Source organism: Schistocerca piceifrons, chromosome 6 (assembly GCF_021461385.2).
Source record: "Schistocerca piceifrons isolate TAMUIC-IGC-003096 chromosome 6, iqSchPice1.1, whole genome shotgun sequence".
Classification (NCBI taxonomy): domain Eukaryota; kingdom Metazoa; phylum Arthropoda; class Insecta; order Orthoptera; family Acrididae; genus Schistocerca; species Schistocerca piceifrons.
Window position 1 is genome coordinate 274,296,562 of NC_060143.1, and position 20,478 is coordinate 274,317,039.

At 39.5% G+C, this 20,478-nt stretch overlaps 1 protein-coding gene across 1 annotated transcript in view; it reads right to left on the reverse strand.

Moving 5' to 3' along the window:
• LOC124802832 (cohesin subunit SA-2-like) overlaps positions 1 to 20,478 on the reverse strand; it is a 376,821-nt gene that overhangs the window by 116,740 nt on the left and 239,603 nt on the right. Inside the window, exon 10 of the mRNA XM_047263844.1 lies at positions 12,534 to 12,681. Within this exon, the coding sequence (XP_047119800.1) occupies positions 12,534 to 12,681 (148 nt within the window). The remainder of the gene's footprint in view (positions 1 to 12,533; positions 12,682 to 20,478) is intronic.

The window sequence follows — 20,478 nt, forward strand, 5'->3', positions numbered from 1 at the left end:
GATCCATATGGCATACGATGTGAAGCAGTCATTGAAATGAAGGATGTCATGTAGGGCAGCATGCTCAGCAACAGCGTGATCCACTTGTTTCATGGCCACAGTTTGTCAGTGGCCATTCATGCGGACAGACAGCTTGTTGGTTGTCATGCCCACTTAGAATGCAGCTCCCCAGCAGCACTACACTATCACTCACCCCTAGCCTAACATCCCTCCCCCTCCCAACCCCAGCCGCCTCCTCACTCCCACCAAGTCGCCACTCCCATCATTCACTGGTGATGCTGCTCACATTGTGGTTTCAGTTGCCAGAGATTGAACACATGTGGGTGAGTTGCATTTGCATGTGCGCTTGTGTGTGTGTGTGTGTGTGTGTGTGTGTGTGTGTGTGTGTCATCCTTTTTTGATGAAAGCCTTGTTGGCTGAAAGCTTATTTGTGACAGTCCTTTTGTTGTTCCTATCAATGACTCAGCATCTCCACTACATGGTAAGTGGCAACGTTCCTTTCCATAACATTGTTAAATTCCATTCTGGATTTTCCATTGTTACTTGTTGATACTTTTAATGTCAAATTCCCCCAACACATTTTGAAGTGACCTCTCAGTAGCTCAGGTACATGGCAATTCATGCACATCTTTTCTCCTCTGCAGATAAGGGACTTCAGTTCAAACGATATTGTTTTGTTATGATGGGCATGTTTATTTTAACACATGACAATGTAATGACAATCCACAAGTATGACTGGTTACTCTAGGCTTTTTATCAAAGTACAATTTTCAGGAAAAAAACCTTTTACAGTACTTTAACTCATTTTTTCTCATTTATTCTGATGGTGAAGTTTTGCACTAATTCAATCTTATCTGTAGCAGTATTTTGAAAAGAATAGTTGCTACTCTCCAGATGCTGAGTCGCAAATACGAACAACAAGAGGACCGTCAGGAAGTAAGCTTTCAGCCAACAAGGCCTTTGTCAGAAACAGACCAAAACACACACACACACACACACACACACACACACACACACACACACACACACACACACACAAATGCAACTCACACATACAAGACCACAGTGTCTGGCTGCTGAAGCCAGACTGCGAGCAGCCGTCCATGATGGGAGAGAGAACCGGGTAGAGGGGGTAAGGGGAGGCGGGGGGTGGGAAGGGACAGCAGGGAACGAGTGTGGTACGATAAAGTGCTGCTTGTGGGAGTGTACAGGGATGTGGTGGATAGAAGGTAGAGCAGCTAGGGCAACAACTGGGAGGTTTGATGGTGGGAGGGGTGGGGGTGGGGTTGCAGAAATATGAATAATAATAATAGCTTTATTCAACATCGAATGGTACACTGCACATGTACAAAGAAACAGTAATGATTAAAGTAATTTGTACAATACACAAGACACATTCTTCTGAATATGTCATTAATTTACAACAAAATTACAATAATTCACATAATTTCACAAAGCATTTGTTGTTCTTCATATAAGTATGGTACTCTTCTAATGAGTAGAAAGGGTGTTTTACTAAAAATTTCTTAAGTTGATGTTTCAGTTTAATTGTACAAAGAGCCATGACTGCACTAGGCAGTGCATTAGCTAATTTTATACCTGCATACTGAGGCCCCCTTTCGTAAAGTGCTGTTCTGTGGCTGCCAATGTAAATTCTTTTTTTTATTTCTAGTATTGTACTGGTGGAAATCTGAATAAGTGTTTGGATGCAGTCTTTTCACAAGCAATATGGCTTTTAGAATGTATGTGTTTATAACAGTTAACACCACTGTTTTTGGAAACAAGTTGTGACAAGATTCCCTATATTTTGCTCCACAGATTATTCTCACACCCCTTTTTTGAAGAATGAGTAGCTTATCTAGATTAGCTTTGGTTGTTGCCCCCCAAATTTCAATACCATAGTTCAAGTGAGAGGATAAAAGAGCATGGTATGCAGTCTTTAGGACTACGGTGTCTCTACAGAACTTGCTAATAGTTCTGATTGCAAATATATTTTTTGACAACTTAGTTGCTAGGGAGTCAATATGTGTGCCCCATTTCAGGTTGCTTTGGATTGTTATGCCAAGGAATTTTACACTAGACTCTTTCTTTACCAATTCATTGCCCATGTATAATTTAATTTCATTATTCAAACTACTTTTGTTAAACTCCATCAAACATGTTTTACTGGTGCTTACATTTAAGTGGCTTTCATTAAAAAACTGAACAATTTCTTTTGTCACATTATTGCACTCAGCCTCTAGTTCATTACATGATTCCTTTTTACATACAATGGACGTGTCATCAGCATACAGAACAATTTTGGAATTTATGGTACAATATTTAATATCATTTACATAGATCAAGAACAGAAGGGGGCCAAACACCGAGCCCTGGGGCACACCATATTTTATGCATGTGATCTCTGATTTGTAGACACCACTTTCCATTTTAAGTAGAACAAACTGTTTTCTATTGCTCATATAATACTTTATTAGGTCATAAGCAGCGCCTCTCATGCCCATTTTCCATAGCTTGTCTAATAGGATGTCAACGTTCACACAATCAAAGGCTTTTTTCAGGTCTAGGTATACACCTGCCACATGTTCCTTGCTTTCGATACCCCCTATCACCTCTTCAATTAGTTGAGCAGCTGCAGTGCTAGTTGATTTACCTTTTAGGAATCTGTTTTGATTTTCGAACATCAGGTTCTGTTTCTTAAGAAAGTTTATAATCCTGTTGTATACAACTTTCTCAACTATTTTGGAAAAGACAGGAAGGATTGAGACTGGTCTGTAGTTTTCTATTTTGTTGTTGTCACCTTTCTTAAAAATGGGTGTTACCTGTGCTATTTTGAGTTTGTCTGGAAAGGTGCCTGATTCTATTATATTGTTGACTGCTGCAGACAGAGGTACAGAGACATTTTGGCTACAGACTTTTAAAACATTAGTATTTAGACCATCATGCCCAGCTGAATTAGAGGGTTTTAGAGAGCTAATGATGCCCATTATTTCTGCACAGTTTGTGGGGGCTAGATATATACTATGGTCACATGTATTACCTGTATTACCTTTAAAACTGTAGTGCATGTTTTTATGTTTGTCATTTATGGCTTCCCCTATGGAAGAAAAATATTCATTAAAAATATTTGCAATGTCCAGTTGGTCTTTTATGAGCATACCATTGTGGTTAATAGTAAAGGCCATACAGGATTTGTCATTGCAGGTTCTAAAACTGTTTATGACTGCCCAGATGCCAGCAGTTACGTTGTGTGAGTTTTGAAGCTTATTTGCAACATAGTTGCTCCTGGTCTGTGAGAGTAAGTCCTTATAGTGTGCTTGATATATTTTGAAGGCTTCCTTTACCTTGATATATTTTGAAGGCTTCCTTTACCTCAGGAATCTCTCTATATTCAGCATTGCACTGTGGAGTAGTTTTAATTTTTCTCTCGCTTCAGTGACATTACTATTTACCCAAATATTTTTGTTTATATTTTTTGTTTGTTTCATTTTTGTGATTACAACTGGGCATGTGGTATCAAAGCAGTAATAGAAGTCAGTAGCAAAGGTATCATATGAAAAGCTATTATTTTCAAACCATTTTATTTGTGCTAGCATGCAGTTTAGTCTATTTATGTTGTCATTATACATTATTCTTTTAGTTACAAACTGTTGCTTTGTGGTGACAGTGGGGGCCTCATGGAGCTCCAATTTAAGCTGTACTGCATGGTGATCTGAGATGGCTAGTTTTAAAACCGATGCATTGTGGGATAGGTGGGTCATGTATGTTATTATGTTGTCAAGACATGTTTTACTATGGCCAATTTCTCTAGTGGGTTCCCGAATGAGTGGGGTCAGGTTAAATTCATCACACAGACGATGTAACTTTTTGGTGCTGACAGCATTTGTTAATAAATCTATACTTATATCCCCTGTAACTATAATATTTACATGACAATTTGGCCCAGAAAATGTTGTGTCTATATATACAAGCAAGTCAGAAAGATTTACAAAAAAGGTATCTGTATTTGCTGCAGGTGGCCTGTAAACACCGATAACTGTTATGTTATCTCTACCCCATTTTAGGTTTATTGCAGCAAATTCTGAGACTCTTTCCAAGCAGAAGGCACTCACATCAATAACATTAAAATTACTTTCATTTACAGTGAAAATTGCTACACCTCCCCCAGTCTTGTCTTTTCTACTGAAAAGGCTGTGCAGAATTTCATACACAGTGGTTGACTAATGCTAATCAGAGCTTCATTGTACCAATGTTCAGTTACAACTAATATATCGGGTTTGTCAATCCATGAAATTACATCTAGATCATTATGCTTATTTCTACGACTACCAAGATTCTGGTGTATGATTTTAAGGCTGAGTTTTACCTGCTGGACCTTAGAGGATAATTTTGGACAAGCAATGAGGCCAGCAGGCTTTACAAGTTTCCCTGGCTTGCCAGCGGTGGCTGGTGTTGCGGCAGATTTTGTTGAGGTGGGTTGTACCACCCCATGGCAATGGACTTCTTTTCATCGCTTTGTGAACAATGTCGCCTGACTTCCTCAATAATTTTGCTACTAACAATCTTTTTGCCTCTTTTGTCCATGTGCAGACCATGAGATGTGTGCAGCTCCCTTTCCAGATAGCTGACATCTACTAGAGACACATTCTGAAATTTACTACTTAGAGCTTTAATCCTGTCATTTGTTTTATGAACTTCCCGGTTCACAATAGACTGTTTCATAAGATCATGCCTCTGTGGAATGTTGACAACAATTGTTTTAGTGTCATTTAACTTACCCAGTACCATTTTCATATGTCTAATTGCATCATTTGCTTGATTTCTTGCTACATCATATGAACCTCCCATAATAATGACACAGTCAATGGATGAGAAGGAGTCACAATCCTGCATGCACGGCTTCACTACAGCAGAAAGAGGGGCTCCAGGCTGGATGTGGCCTACCGCTGCAAAGTTGTCTTGCATATTTGCGATGTTTTGCGCTATTTCACGTCCATGGCTGTCTCCATATAATAGAATCCGGCCCTGCTTGTGTTTATGATTGTAGTCGTTTCTTCTGTTCTTCTCTAGGGACGATTTCTTGCATGTAATTTCACAGATTCCATTTCCTTGGACGGTTTGTTTATGTTCAGTTTCACGTTTTGCACACGAGTTTGGGACTTGGTGTTTTCTGAACTTATCACTGACAGTTTTTTTGCTGCTTGAAGGATTACTTCTAGTTTGCATGGACTGAACTTGTTCTTGTTCCATTATTTCGTCGAGAATTTGAAACCTGTTTTGAGTAACGACGGCAGGAAAGCTTTCCTTAGTTTTTAGTTTAGGCCTACATTCGTTCATCAGGCGCTGTTGTTCAAATTCACACAACTTCTTACTTAAGAGAGTAACTTCAGCCTTTAGGCTCTGGATTTCACTTACCATATCGCTGACTAGTACAGATAATTCACACCTACACTCACAAATTTTTGCTTTATGATAGTTATCTGAATTCTGAACGCAGCACTGACTACAGTTCCAGCATGTTATAAATTCATTATTTTCTTTCACAGATGAGTCCACTTTTGCACATCAAAAATGATATGAGTTATTACATTCCTTGCACATGATTCCGGTTTTCAGTACTTCTCCGCATATTTTACACTTTTCCCCGTCAAAACACGAGTTTTTACGTAAGCTAAGAACTTTACCATTACTATTTGCCGCCATCTTGTAGTAACAGACTGAAGGTGTGTTGCTGGAATAGATGGCTGTGTAGTGCTGGAATGGGAACACGGAAGGGGTTAGTGGGTAAGGACAGTCACTAATGAAGGTTGAGGCCATGAGGGTTACGGGAATGTAGGATACACTGCAGGGAAAGTTCCAAACTGTGCAATTCAGAATCGATGGTGTTGGTGTGAAGGATCAACATGGCACAGGCTGTGACGCAGTCATTGAAATGAAGAATGTCATGTTAGGCGGCGTGCCGAACAACAGGGTGGTACAGCTGTTTCTGGCCACAGTTTATCAGTGGCCATTCATGCTGATGGGCAGCTTGTTGGTTGTCATGCCCATGTAGTATGCAGAACTGTGGTTGCAGCTTAACTTGTAGATCACATAACTGGTTTCACAGATAGCCCTGCCTTTGAAGGGATAGTAGATGCCTGTGACCAGACTGGAGTAGGTGGTGGTGGGTGGCTATATGGGACCTGTCTTGCATCTAGGTCTCCTGGCCCCAACCTTTGTTACTCATTGTCCCTAGCCAATCTAGTCCCTTCCCTGTTCCCATTCCAACACTACTACACTTCCCTCTATTCCACCAACACAACCTCAGTCTTTTCTACTTCTCTCATTTTCCACTACCCCCCTCCCCTCCCCCCATCTAACCTCCAGACTGCCCTAGCTGCCCTACCTATACCTTCCCCTCCCTGCTCCAGCCTCCTCCTGAACCCCCCCCCTCCCCCTCCACACACACACACACACACACACACACACACACACACACACACACACACACACGTTGCCTCTCTCATCATGTGCTGCTGCTCACAGTCTGGCCTCAGCAGTCAGACTGTGGTCGTGCGTGTGTGTGTTTTGTCTTTTTGTTGCACCTGTCCGTAACTCAGCATCTCCCCTACAAGCCGAGCAACAACTATCATTACATTCCACTCTGGATTTTCCACCGTTTGATTCTGCCTGGAGTGTTTTCTTCCATCCCATGACCCAATACTGTTTTCCTTTGTTACTATTTTCTAATGCATTGCTATACTCAGCGTCCATCCTTCTTTCTCTTCTTTCATGTGTTTCTCTTGTCACCCTAAGAACTGCACTGGATGCTCAAATTACAAGGCATACTGTATCAATCATCTCGGCCATGCACAACAGACGGCTACAAGACCGTACTGATTGTTGGTGCCACGTCTCTTGTCCCACATTACATCCGCTGATACCCTCAGTCCTATACTTTCGAACTGACCACTTATATTAGATTAGATTAGATTAGATTAGTACTTGTTCCATAGATCATGAATACAAGATATTACATTACACAAAATATTACATGACACTTAATTTTTTTTGTAGGGTTGGGGAAATTACCCACTTACTATATCCAAAAATTCATCTAATGAGTAGAAGGAGTCGCCATTAAGAAATTCTTTTAATTTCCTTTTAAATGCTATATGGCTATCTGTCAGACTTTTGATGCTATTAGGTAAGTGACCAAAGACTTTCGTGGCAGCATAATTTACCCCCTTCTGAGCCAAAGTGAGATTTAACCTTGAGTAGTGAAGATCATCCTTTCTCCTAGTGTTGTAGCCATGTACACTGCTATTACTTTTGAATTCATTCGGATTGTTAATAACAAATTTCATAAGTGAATATATATATTGTGAGGCTACAGTGAAAATATCTAGCTCTTTAAATAAGTGTCTGCAGGATGATCTTGGGTGAGCTCCAGCAATTATTCTGATTACACGCTTTTGTGCAATGAACACTCTTTTACTCAATGATGAGTTACCCCAGAACATGATTCCATACGAAAGCAGAGAATGAAAATAGGTGTGGTAAGCTAATTTACTGAGATGTATATCGCCAAAATTTGCAATGACCCTAATAGCATAAGTAGCTGAACTCAAACGTTTCAGCAGATCCTCAGTGTGTTTTTTCCAGTTCAATCCCTCATCAATGCATACACCTAGAAATTTTGAATATTCTACATTAGCTACCAATTTCTGATCGAAGTCTATATTCACTAGTGGTGTCATTCCATTTACTGTGTGGAACTGTATATACTGTGTTATGTCAAAGTTTAATGAGAGCGCATTTGCAGAGAACCACTTAATGATTTTCTGAAAAACATAGTTTACAATTTCACAAGTTAATTCTTGTCTGTTGGGTGTGATAGCTATACTAGTATCATCAGCAAAAAGTACCAGCTTTGCATCTTCATAAATATAGAATGGCAAGTCATTAATATATATTAAGAACAGCAGAGGATCCAAGACCGAACCTTGCGGCACCCCATTCTTGATTGATCCCCAGTTTGAGAAATCACCAATTTTTTGCATATTATGTGAACTGCTTATTTCAACTTTCTGCACTCTTCCAGTTAGGTATGATTTAAACCATTGGAGCACTGTCCCATTCATGCCACAGTACTTGAGCTTATCTAGGAGTATTCCATGATTTACACAATCAAAAACCTTTGATAGATCACAAAAAATCCCAACGGGTGACTTCCTCCGGTTGCTCAGAGCATTTAATATTTCATTAGTGAAAGTATATATAGCATTTTCCGTTGAAAAACCCTTCTGGAAACCAAACTGACATTTTGTTAAAACTTTATTTTTACAAAGGTGTGAAGCTACTCTACAATACATTACTTTTTCAAAAATTTTGGATAAGGCAGTCATAAGAGAGACTGGGCAGTAGTTGTTGGCATCAGATGTATCCCCTTTTTCATGCAGTGGTTTAACAATGGCATACTTTAGTCTATCTGGGAAAATACCCTGCTTCAGAGCGCTATTACAAATGTGGCTAACAATCCCACTTATTTCTTGGGAATAAGCTTTTATTATCCTGCTGGAAATGCCATCAATTCCATGTGAGCTTTTATTCTTGAGAGAGTTTATTATCTTCCTAATTTCAGCAGGAGAGGTGGGTGGAATTTCAATTGTGTCAAATGGTGTGGGTAACGCCTCTTCCATTAACTACCTTGCTTCTTCTAATGAACATTTAGATCCTATTTTCTCTACAACATTGAAAAAATGATTATTCAAAATGTTTTCAACTTCTGGCTTGTTATCAAGTTTCCATTCACTTCGATGGTGATGCCATCATCCTGTACTCTTGGTTGCGCTGTCTCCCTTGTAATAATATTCCAAATTGTTTTGATTTTGTTATCAGAGGTATTTATCTCAGACATGATGCACATGCTTCTGGACTTTTTAATAACCTTTCTTAATGTAGCACAGTAGTTTTTATAATATTTGGCTGTTTCTGGGTCATTACTCTTTCTTTTTGTTAGATACACTTCCCTTTTGTGGTTACAAGATATTTTTATTACTTTAGTAAGCCAAGGTTTTTTGCATGGTTTCTTATAATTAGATTTGACTACTTTCTTGGGGAAACAGTTTTCAAATTCTCTTACAAGTGTATCATGAAATAAGATATATATTTTAAATTAGCATCAGGTTCCTTGTACACCTCATCCCAGTCTAACTGCTGAAGATTTTCTCTGAAATTTCTAATTGTTGAGTCATTAATTGAACACACAACTTTGGAGTGTAGTTTTGAATTACTGAATGGAGCTATGTCATATACTGTAACTAGCTTCACCCTCACATATTTTTGCATGTTATTTCCTGTAACTTTCCTGTGCCACACGAATTTGCATTTCATCCTACCAACCCCTCCCCACCCCCAGAGCACTCATTCTCCTCTCTACTGCAGTTCACAGCTACTAACTTCACCTAATCTAGTCACATCTGCTGTCCCCTTTCTTCACACTTATCCACCCACAGACCTGCAACCCACATTACAATCTTTCTTTTCTTTTCTTTTCTTTTTTTTTTTAAAAAATCGCATTGTGTCCTCATGCCAATTTCAGTTGGTTTTTGCCTTTCACTATTGGCCTACTCCAACAGATTTCATCTTATTTTCCTGTACTTCATCTCTTCCATTCTTTTTGTGATTTTTCTCACGAATTTCGTTGCATTCTTGTAAATTTTTTCGGATGTAATTCTATGTTATTTACATATTTTTACATCTTCGTATCTACCACCATGGCTCCTCAATCCTCCCACATGTGTCAATACAATCCCTAGGTAGAACCCAGTCCCACATACTGTTCCTGCATTGTTGCTTGGCTCATGGAAACCCCCCTAAATGGCCTTCCCACCAAATTACCCATATCCAACTGCTAACCTTCCTTCCACAATGATCTTCATCTGTTCACATTGTGCCAATCCTTAATCCCCACCAACATAGTCCTCCAAAAGCATATCAGTCAAGCCCAAACCACCTTACAATACGTTCTCTCCATCAACAAAATTTTCCTGCTATGCAATCCCAAATCACACACTGAAACTCTTGCCCTCCAGGAACTAGAGCAAGATGCACAACAGCACTTCAAAAAACTCTCCACCCTGTTCACTTTCTACTCATGTCTAGGACTTCCACTATCCATCACCTCAACAGCAACCTCCAAAACATCCACTTGTCCCCTCATAGTTGACAAACCCTGACGCGCAGAGCTATTACATTTACCCCATCCTCAAATACTCCCTCCCACCACCAAACACAATCCAGAACCTAGACAGACCCAAAACACAGTCATGAGCCTTTCCTCCAAAAGTCTTAGCCTTGCAGAAGAATCAATCCTTTCCAAAGGCCTCATCTTTTGCCCCACTCCCAAATTTAATTATGCAGGACTGGTTAAAGACTTTCTCTCCTTCTACCGGTCCCTAAAGTGGAAACAGTCTGTCGCTGCCAACCCTACCAAACAGACTCTACCAAAGACCAATGTTGAATACTGCCTTACTCAGTTAACTCCTCTATCCAACCATGATCCACCTGCACTGCCCCCAAACCATCCCTTCTTAACTTTACTGAATTTCTTAACCTCGAACCTTGCCTCACCATCTTCCTCCACATCCCTAGCACTCCATGCACTCCTATCTTCTACATGCTTCCTAAGTCCATAAACCCAACCACCATCAGCACCCCATTGTAGCTGGCTACTGTGCCACCCATTGAGAGAATCTCCAATAGCTTCAGCCTATTACCTGCAACCTACCCGCCTATATAAGAGATATCAACCATTTTCTCCAACAACTCCCCAAAGTTCCTGTTCCTTTACCACATGGTGCCCTCATTGTCAATACTGATGCCACATCCCTTTATACTAACATCCCTAATGCCCTGGCCTTACCACTACTGAACACTACATTTCCCCACACATGACAGATTCCAAACCAACAACCTACTTCCTAGTCACCATGACTGCCTAGTTCCTTACCCACAATTACTCCACCTTTGAAGGCATTATCTACAAACAAATCTGGGGTATGGCTATGAGGCACCCACATGGCACCATTATATGCAAATCTTTTCATGGGACATATAGAGGAATCCTTCCTAAACACAAACAATCTCAAACCCCTCACCTGGATCAGATTCATTGATGACATCTTCGTGATCTGGATCAAGGGTGGAGACACGCAATCCACATTCCTCCAGAACCTCAATGCCTCCTCCCCCATTTGCTTCACCTGGCCCTATTCAATCCAACAAGCCACTTTCCTCGATGTTGACCTCCGCCTCAAAGATGGCTACATTGTACCTCTGTACACGTCAAACCTACCAACCACCAATATCACCAATTCGACAGCTGCTGCCCATTCCATACCAAGAAGTATACAGCCTAGCCACCCACGGCTGTCACATCTGCGATGACGAGCGATCCCTCTTGGAAATATATTGATGGTCTCACTGAGGACTTCACAGACTATAATTACCCTCCAAACCTCGTATAAAAAGATAACTTCCTTATCTCTCCAATCACCAACCACCTCCCAAAGTCCCACCACCCGACCACAGAGTAGTATTCATCTCATGACTCAGTAGCATCCAGGACTGGAGCAACTGAATCACATTCTCTGCCAGGGTTTCAACTACCTCTGGTTGTGCCCTGAAATGAGGCCACCAACAAACTGTGGTCAGAAACAGCTGTACCACCCTGTTACTGAGCACATTGCCCAACACGACATTCTTCATTTGATGACTGCATCACAGCCTGTGCCATCCGGATCCTTACCACCAACACCAGCTTTCCTGAACTGCACAGGTGGGAACTATCCCTCCAGTATACATCCTACATTCCAATAACCCTCCTGGCCTCAACCTTCAGTAGTCATTGTCCTTACCCATCTAGCCCCTTCACTGTTCCCATCCCAGCACTACACAGCTATCTATTCCATCACTTTACCACCCCCCTCTGCTACCCTGCCAGCCTTCCCCCCTCCCCAACCCAACCTCCTCCTTAATCCCACCACCCAGTTGCCTCTCTCGTCATGTGCAGCTGCCCGCAGTATGGCCTTAGCAGCCAGAGACTGTGGTCACATGTGAGTTGCGCGTGTGTGTGTGTGTGTGTGTGTGTGTGTGGGGGGGGGGGGGGGGGGGGGGCATGCGCACGGATGCATGTGTGTGAGTGTGTGTTCTATTTTCAATGAAAGCCTTTTTGGCTGAAAGCTAACTTTCTAACAGTCTTTTTGTTGTGGCTGTCTGTGACTAAGCATCTCCACTATTTGGTGAATAGCAACTATCCTTTTCATAATACTGTTACATTCCATCCTGGATTTTACATGTGTGTTATAAAAATTCATATAAATCCACCTGATGATGGAGGTTTAAACCTCTGAAACACACAGTGGAACTAAAATAAATTGTGACTAGAAACAGTACATTTTTAATTCTAATTGACAGCATTTGTATAATTTCTTGCCTTTAGCATTCAAATTTATCAAACATATGTTATTACATTTATAAATCGAACTAACCTGGCAGAGCAAAAACCCATTCATTTAAAATATACATTAATCTGTCCTCCACATATCCATCAGGTCTATACAGCAAGTCAGAAAGATTGGGATAGTTCCTACAAAACAATTGTAGAAAGTAGACAAGCTCACAGAAGATGTTGAAGGCCTGTGAAATAAAATTTAATAAATGAATAAACAAATAAAAATTATGTTTTATATTACATGTATGAGGGTGCACCAAAAGCTAAGTTAGAGATGTCATTTCATTCTATGATCATTACACAACAAGAATGGCGCATTGTCAGAAGAGAGTACATGTTCTGGGTTCTCTGCAGAGATAGTTATGCTGCAGTATGGTTACCAGATGCACCATAGTGTGCTAATGAAATGGAATGGCAATTGGAAACACACTTCAAAGTGAAGTATGTAAGACAGTACAACTCATGTGGGCAAAAAGCCTAAAATGCACACAAATTCACTGTTAAATTCTGGCAGTATATGGACCAAATGCAATGTCATGCGTAGCCATAGTGAAATGGTGCTGAGAATTTGGCCGCACAACCAGGGGTGATGCTGATCAGAAAGGAAGGCCACCGAAGCCAACCAGAGACGACCATATTCAAGCACCAAGGAACGGACTTGCAGCACTCGCAGATTTTCCAACGAAGAGGACATTCACACAGTGGCTCCAAATGGCTCCATGATCACAGTGTGGATTTCTATCATCACGAAACTGAATGATTCGTAAAAAGTTCCAGCCATCATTTACAGAAACACGGTGACTATGTTGAAAAAATAGTATCATTTATCAGCATCACTTTGAAGGGCAGATGAGCATTCAATAAAAGTTAGTTGATAATATTTATGGAATATTCCATAGTACTTGGAGGAACATACACACATTAAAAATTGAACATGGAGTACCAATATCTCATAATAATGTTTATTTAACAGTTTCTTATTAATTGGCTTTATGTTTTCTAGGCCATCATCAGATAACTTAATAATAAACAGACAGTCTACACTACTTCAGTAAGAGGTCGTAGTTGTGCAGATATTGTTTTTCAACTACACTACTTCAGCAAGAGTTCATAGTTGTGCAGATATTGTTTTTCAAAGATACGTGACATTTTACCACTATATATAAAAACAAAGATGAGGTGACTTACCGAACGAAAGCGCTGGCAGGTCGATAGACACACAAACAAACACAAACATACACACAAAATTCAAGCTTTCGCAACAAACTGTTGCCTCATCAGGAAAGAGGAAGGAGAGGGGAAGACGAAAGGAAGTGGGTTTCAAGGGAGAGGGTAAGGAGTCATTCCAATCCCGGGAGCGGAAAGACTTACCTTAGGGGGGAAAAAGGACAGGTATACACTCGCACACACGCACATATCCATCCACACATACAGACACAAGCAGACATATTTAAAGACAAAGAGTTTGGGCCTATATATAGGCGGGATAAAATAGTATAGCAGATTACGGTACAAAGGAGAAGGTGAATACAAAGTGAAACTACTGGCAAAAACAGAAAGAGGAAAATAAGATGACAGAAAAGATTTCGAAATGCAACAGTGACAATAACAAACGTAATTGTTGGATTCAAATTAATGATATCAATATAATAGAAGGAAACATTCCACGTGGGAAAAATTATATACAAAAACAAAGATGAGGTGACTTACCGAACGAAAGCGCTGGCAGGCCGATAGACACACAAACAAACACAAACATACACACAAAATTCAAGCTTTCGCAACAAACTGTTGCCTCATCAGGAAAGAGGGAAGGAGAGGAGAAGACGAAAGGAAGTGGGTTTTAAGGGAGAGGGTAAGGAGTCATTCCAATCCCGGGATCGGAAAGACTTACCTTAGGGGGGAAAAAGGACAGGTATACACTCGCACACACAAGCACATATCCATCCACACATACAGACACAAGCTCTTTGTCTTTAAATATGTCTGCTTGTGTCTGTATGTGTGGATGGATATGTGCATGTGTGCGAGTGTATACCTGTCCTTTTTCCCCCCTAAGGTAAGTCTTTCCACTCCCGGGATTGGAATGACTCCTTACCCTCTCCCTTAAAACCCACTTTCTTTCGTCTTCCCCTCTCCTTCCCTCTTTCCTGATGAGGCAACAGTTTGTTGTGAAAGCTTGAATTTTGTGTGTATGTTTGTGTTTGTTTGTGTGTCTATCGACCTGCCAGCGCTTTCGTCCTTTAAGTCACCTCATCTTTGTTTTTATATATAATTTTTCCCACGTGGAATGTTTCCTTCTATTATATTTTACCACTATATATTGACACAGAAACACAAGTATAATGTAATTCACAAAAAGCTCAGAACAAACAGATTTTATATTACTTTACACTCAAAGATTAAAAGCAATATAAGATGTATTTTTTCAGAGCTTCTTTGTGAATTATATTATGCTTGTGTTTTTGTGTCAATATATAGTCATAAAATGTCACAAATCTTTGAAAAATAACCTTTGTATAGCTATGAACTTCCCCTGAGGTTGTGTGGACTATCTGTTTAGCATTAGCCACTTCATAATGAACTATTAAATAAATATTATTGAACAACATCAATAGTATGTACTCCAGTTTTTAAAAGTTACTTGGCTTGTCACAATAATAAGTAACTTAGTTTTTGAATTCCCCTCATACATAAGTTTGATGTTGGATAAAATTAGCAAATAAAAGCATAGAACTAAGTATCTATCTACATCTGTGTTCTACAAATAACTGTAAAATTTATTTTCTATATATTAAGATTTCTTGCTGTTCCATTCACTCACAGGTGCAGCTTGGAAAAACTGACTGCTAGTACACCCAATGCAAGCTGTTGTTTGTTTAATTGAGCTGCATGATTGCTACAGAATAATAACCTAATGGCCAGAATAATATCTGTGTTTTCTGTCCCAAAAAATAATTCCAAAGGTTCCTAAGTAAGTTCTCTTAAGACAGACCATTTGCACCCCAAACGTTCAATGACTCCTGGTAAGTTCAACTCAGGTTATATGGAAACAAGTATGTTCAGCAGTTAGCCACAGCAGTGATATGCGATAGTAACTTCATAAAGATCCTGATTAGAAGCAGGTCAAAACTTTTTGAACCAGTTAGCGTAGAGCAAGGAATCTGTGATGATAAGGTCATTACAGTAACACTGACTATTGTTATTAAAAGGATGTTAAGAAAGATATTTCAGCTTTTTAAGTGTGACAGGGAACAGACTTCAGATTACCTGAGCAGTCACCACTAAATATTATTCTCCATGGCCGAAAACGGTGTGTATATACGAAAAAATTTAAAAAAAGCCTTAACAGTATTGTACAAATGTCTTAGAAAAGTATGTGTTGAGCAAAGTTCGGAGGGATGAGCAAGACTGCAGTGGCTTAGTAGTGATGATAGAAAGCTGTTCCAAAAGAAAGAGAACTTTAAATGTAGCCATAGCCTTGCTGACAAACAAAAACTGAAATAAGCCAAAATGAGCATAAGTGTGTGAAGTGTTCAATGAATTTTGACATAAAATTCTATTAATTAATCTGACGAAGAATTCTAAGTATTTTTGGTCTTGCGTTAAGTCCATAAATGGATCCAAGCCAGCTACTCAGGGATTCTGTTATCATATTTAAACCAAAATGGAGGAGGACAGAGAGAAAGCTGAAATATTAAATTCAGTTTTTCACAACTGTGTCACTGAGGAACAGCATACTGTATTATAATTCCTCCTTACCATTGTCACACAAACGCCAAAATTACAAATATCGTTTATATTATAACCTTTCTAGAGACTTACATAATACCATCCTCTAAGTCATTAATGAATAACATGAGCAACAACAATCATAGTGCATATCCTCTTTGAGAACACCACATATTACATCAGTGTCTGCAGATTAGTGTCTATCCAGAATATGTGGTGCCCTGCTTGTCACAAACCGACTTGTGTGTCCCATGTTGTTGTTGTCTTCAGTCCAAAGACATCTCTCCCCTCTAGTTTATACCATGCAAGTCTTTTCATCTCGGATTATTGCAACATACATCTCCCTGAACCAGCTTAGTTTTTGCCAAGGCTTGGCCTTACACTACAATTTTTGTTCCACAAGCTTCCTTCATTTGCCATGGTAACTCTGACGCTTCAGTGTGTGTTTTAGCAACCTGTCTTTTTTTTCTTAGCAAAGCAGTGCCATAAATTTTTCTTCTCTATTGGGTTTAGTGCCTCTCCACTAGTTGCCTGATCTACCCATCTAATAATCAGCATTCTTCTCTGGCATGACATTTCAAAAGTTTCCATGCTCTTCTTATCCATACTGTTTATCGTCCATGTTTCACTGCCATGTGGCACAAAATTCCAGGGTAATACTTTCAGGAATATTTTGTAACACATTAATTTATATCTGATGTCTCTCTTTTTATAACTTCCTATTGTTATCATGCAATTTGTTACTTCTTTACTTCTGGCACTGTTAATTATTTTGCTGCTCAAATAAGAAAACTTTCAGTTTCCCATTAAATGTAATTTCTCCAGCATCAGCTGACTTGAATTCAACTACTCTCCTTTACCCTTGTTTCACTGTTATTTATGGTCAGTTTGTAACAGCTTTTCCAGATATTGTCATCTGCATTTCATTATATTTTGCCACTTATACATAGCTACAACATCATTGCAAATAAAGTTTTTTGTCTCACTCAGCTTGCATCCCCTTTCCAAATTTCCCTAATTTCTTTACAGCTTGATCATGATATTGACTGAGTAAGATGGCCTACAGCACAGTCCATTTCATTTTCAATTGCTGGCTCTCTTTCATGACCTTCAACTTCTAGAAGTGCAGTCTTGTTTCTGTTCAAGTTGTAAATAACTTTTCACCCCCCCCCCCCCCCATTAAGTTACATATAATTTTGAAACTTCCTGCCGCAGATAAAAACTGTGGGCCAGACCAAGACTCGAACTCAGGACCTTGCCTTTCACAGGGAAAGTGCTCTACCATTGAATTACCTAAGCATGCCTTATGACCCATCCTCACAGCTTCAATTCTGCCAGTACCCCATCTCCTACCTTCCAAACTTCAGGGGTAGAGCACTTGCCTGCGAAAGGCAAAGGTTCTGAGTTTGAGTCTCGGTCTGGAACACAGTTTTAATCTGCCAGGAAGTTTCATATCAGTGTACACTCCGTCGCAGAGTGAAAATCTCATTCTGGAAACATGCCTCAGGTTGTGGTTAAGCCATGTCTCCACAATATCCTTTCTTCCAGGAGTGCTAGTTCTGCAAGGTTCGCAGAAGAGCTTCTGTGAAGTTTGGAAGGTAGGAGACGAGGTACTGGCAGAATTGAATCTGGATAGAGATATGCTAACGTCCCTTCCATTGATCCTAAGGGAAATCATCAGTACGGATGTGAAATAAGCCACAAAATTCAAACATATTTTCATTTATGAGATAATAACAAACTTGTTACAAACATGCAAATGTATGATACACTGAGGTTATTGTAGACTTCTTTAAGCTCATATCATGAAACAGGAAATCAGTTTGCAATACTTATTTATGGTGATCACTTTACTACACTGAAAGTGTGCAGAAGTCAGATTTTACACAATACTTGTGTTATTTTAAATTATTGGTGAAGTATACATAAACAGATTCTGCCAAGAAATTTGTCAATGGAGTAGAAGGTGTCTGGTCACCAATAAAGCCTTTCAACTCCTCTTAAATTGAAGTTTATTAGCAGTTAACGTTTTGTGGCTGCTGGCAAGTATAGCAGTTTCGTTTAGACAGTTGTAGTGGGACAGAAGAAAGGATTCCTAGTGACACACTACCATGTTACGTATAAAAGACAGGAAGATCACAGAACAAAGACTTTCGCCCTTCAGTCAGAGAGTGAGGCTGTGAAAAACTCAGTTAGAGCAGTTGAAGGCAGAAAAAGTAGGTGTGATGTGCGAAAAGGTAACGGGAAAGGAATGAAAAGGGAATAGTTTGGATAGTTCCACAATGTTGAGCTAAAGACTAGATATAGCATGTTACCTGTTAGAGGGGAGAAGCCTCATTCAGCTCTGGAAGAAAGTAGGGCACATCGGACCATAAATGAGAACTCCAGAGACAGGTCAAAAACTAAGTTGAGTACAGAAAGAAAGGTCCTGCTGCTAGGTAGCAGTCATGGCAGAGGTGTAGGCCAACACTTGCAGGATGAGCAAGATTAGGATAGCAGTTCAAAACTGCTGTAAAATCTAATGCTAGCAATGGCCAGGTAATAGAAGAGAGTGAGGCAATATGTATTACAATAGATTGAGATTCATGCAGTATACAATTCATTTCTTTAATAAGCATCCCAATACACTGTGATGTAACTATACACGTATGGCCATGTTTTAATTGCACTGATCATTGCATAATGGCACTGGAATAAAAAGCCCAAAAACTAGAAGAATTTAATATTATCCTACATAATGACATAACTGACTGTTCGCAATGTAAATATTATGAAAAGGTTAGAGTTCTACTCACCATATAGCGGAGATGACGAGACAGATAGGCACAACAAAAAGACTGTCAAACAAGTAAGCTTTTGCTCAAAAAGGCTTTCATCAGAAATGGACAACACATATACAAGTGCACTAACACAACTCGCACACATGACCACAGTCTCTGGCAGCCAAGCTCAGCCTTGACAACCAGAGACTGTGGTCTTGTGCATGTGAGTTGCATTTACTTGAGTTGGTGGTCACGTGTGTGTGTGTGTGTGTGTGTGTGTGTGTGTGTGTGTGTGTGTGTGTTGTCTAATTCTGATAAAAGCCTTTCTGGTCCAAAGCTTACTTATTTGACAGTCTTTTTGTTGTGGCTATCTGTGATTCAGCATCTCCGCTATGTGATGAGTAGCAATCTATCCTCCTCATGGTATTGTCTTTATTCCATCCTGGGTTTTCCTTTGATTTTGTTCCTAAAGAAAACATTTTTATTTTACTCATCAGCAGTATGTATTGGAACAGGATTTTTGTACAGTAGGACAGAGATTTGACATTAAAGTTAGCACTATTATTGGCAGATGAAGTATTGATTCATTAACACTTATGGAAATTCTATTGGTACATGGAGGAACACAGAAATTTTAAACTTTAAATACTCAGTACTGATGTCCTACAACAGCATTTATTTAACAGTTCATTGCAAACTTGCTTTCAGCTATCTAGGCCAGCACACTAATATCCAAGAAATCTACATCAGCTTTTTATATTACGAAGACTATTTCATAAGTTCTGTTCAAGAATAACGACAATATTTCACCATTATAACAGAACGGAATTTAGAGCATTTCCTGCAATTTGTGTGCAAAGTATGCAGGATGTTCAGGTAGGGCTATTACTACTAGACTGACTGAAAATGAAAAGATTTGGAGAATGAAAAAGAACAATTCCACCTTTGCTGAACATGCTCTGAATGGATGTCATTCTTATGATATTGAAAGTGATGTTCTCCATTGAGGAGCTAACGGCAGCCAGAATTTTGAGTGAAGTTAGTTTTCTACCAATGAACACGAATCAAAGTATCCAAGCTTAACTGTTAACGATAAAATACAGTTCCAGTTCCATTACTCACACTTATTCAAGTAGAAGCAGTCATTTAATATATTTCTCATCATCATATAATATGCTTGTTGTAAACAGTATAATTGTTCCCTACCGACATTACAATGACTCCCCCCCCCAACTCTCTTTTTTTGGCCTTACTCACTTTGCTCATTGATCAAAATTTATAAAAAATTCCCCATTTACAATTTGTGGCTAAGTTTTATTCAGGCCTTTTAACACTCTTTTTAGCCCATTTCTTTGTCAACGCTGTACCACTTTTGGCATGTATGTACAGGCAGGAATTGCCTGTTATACAGAGACAACAAATCATTAAATTTTATTGGTGAGAAAATGCTGACCTAAAACATGGCTTAGTGACCTCAGAACATTACAA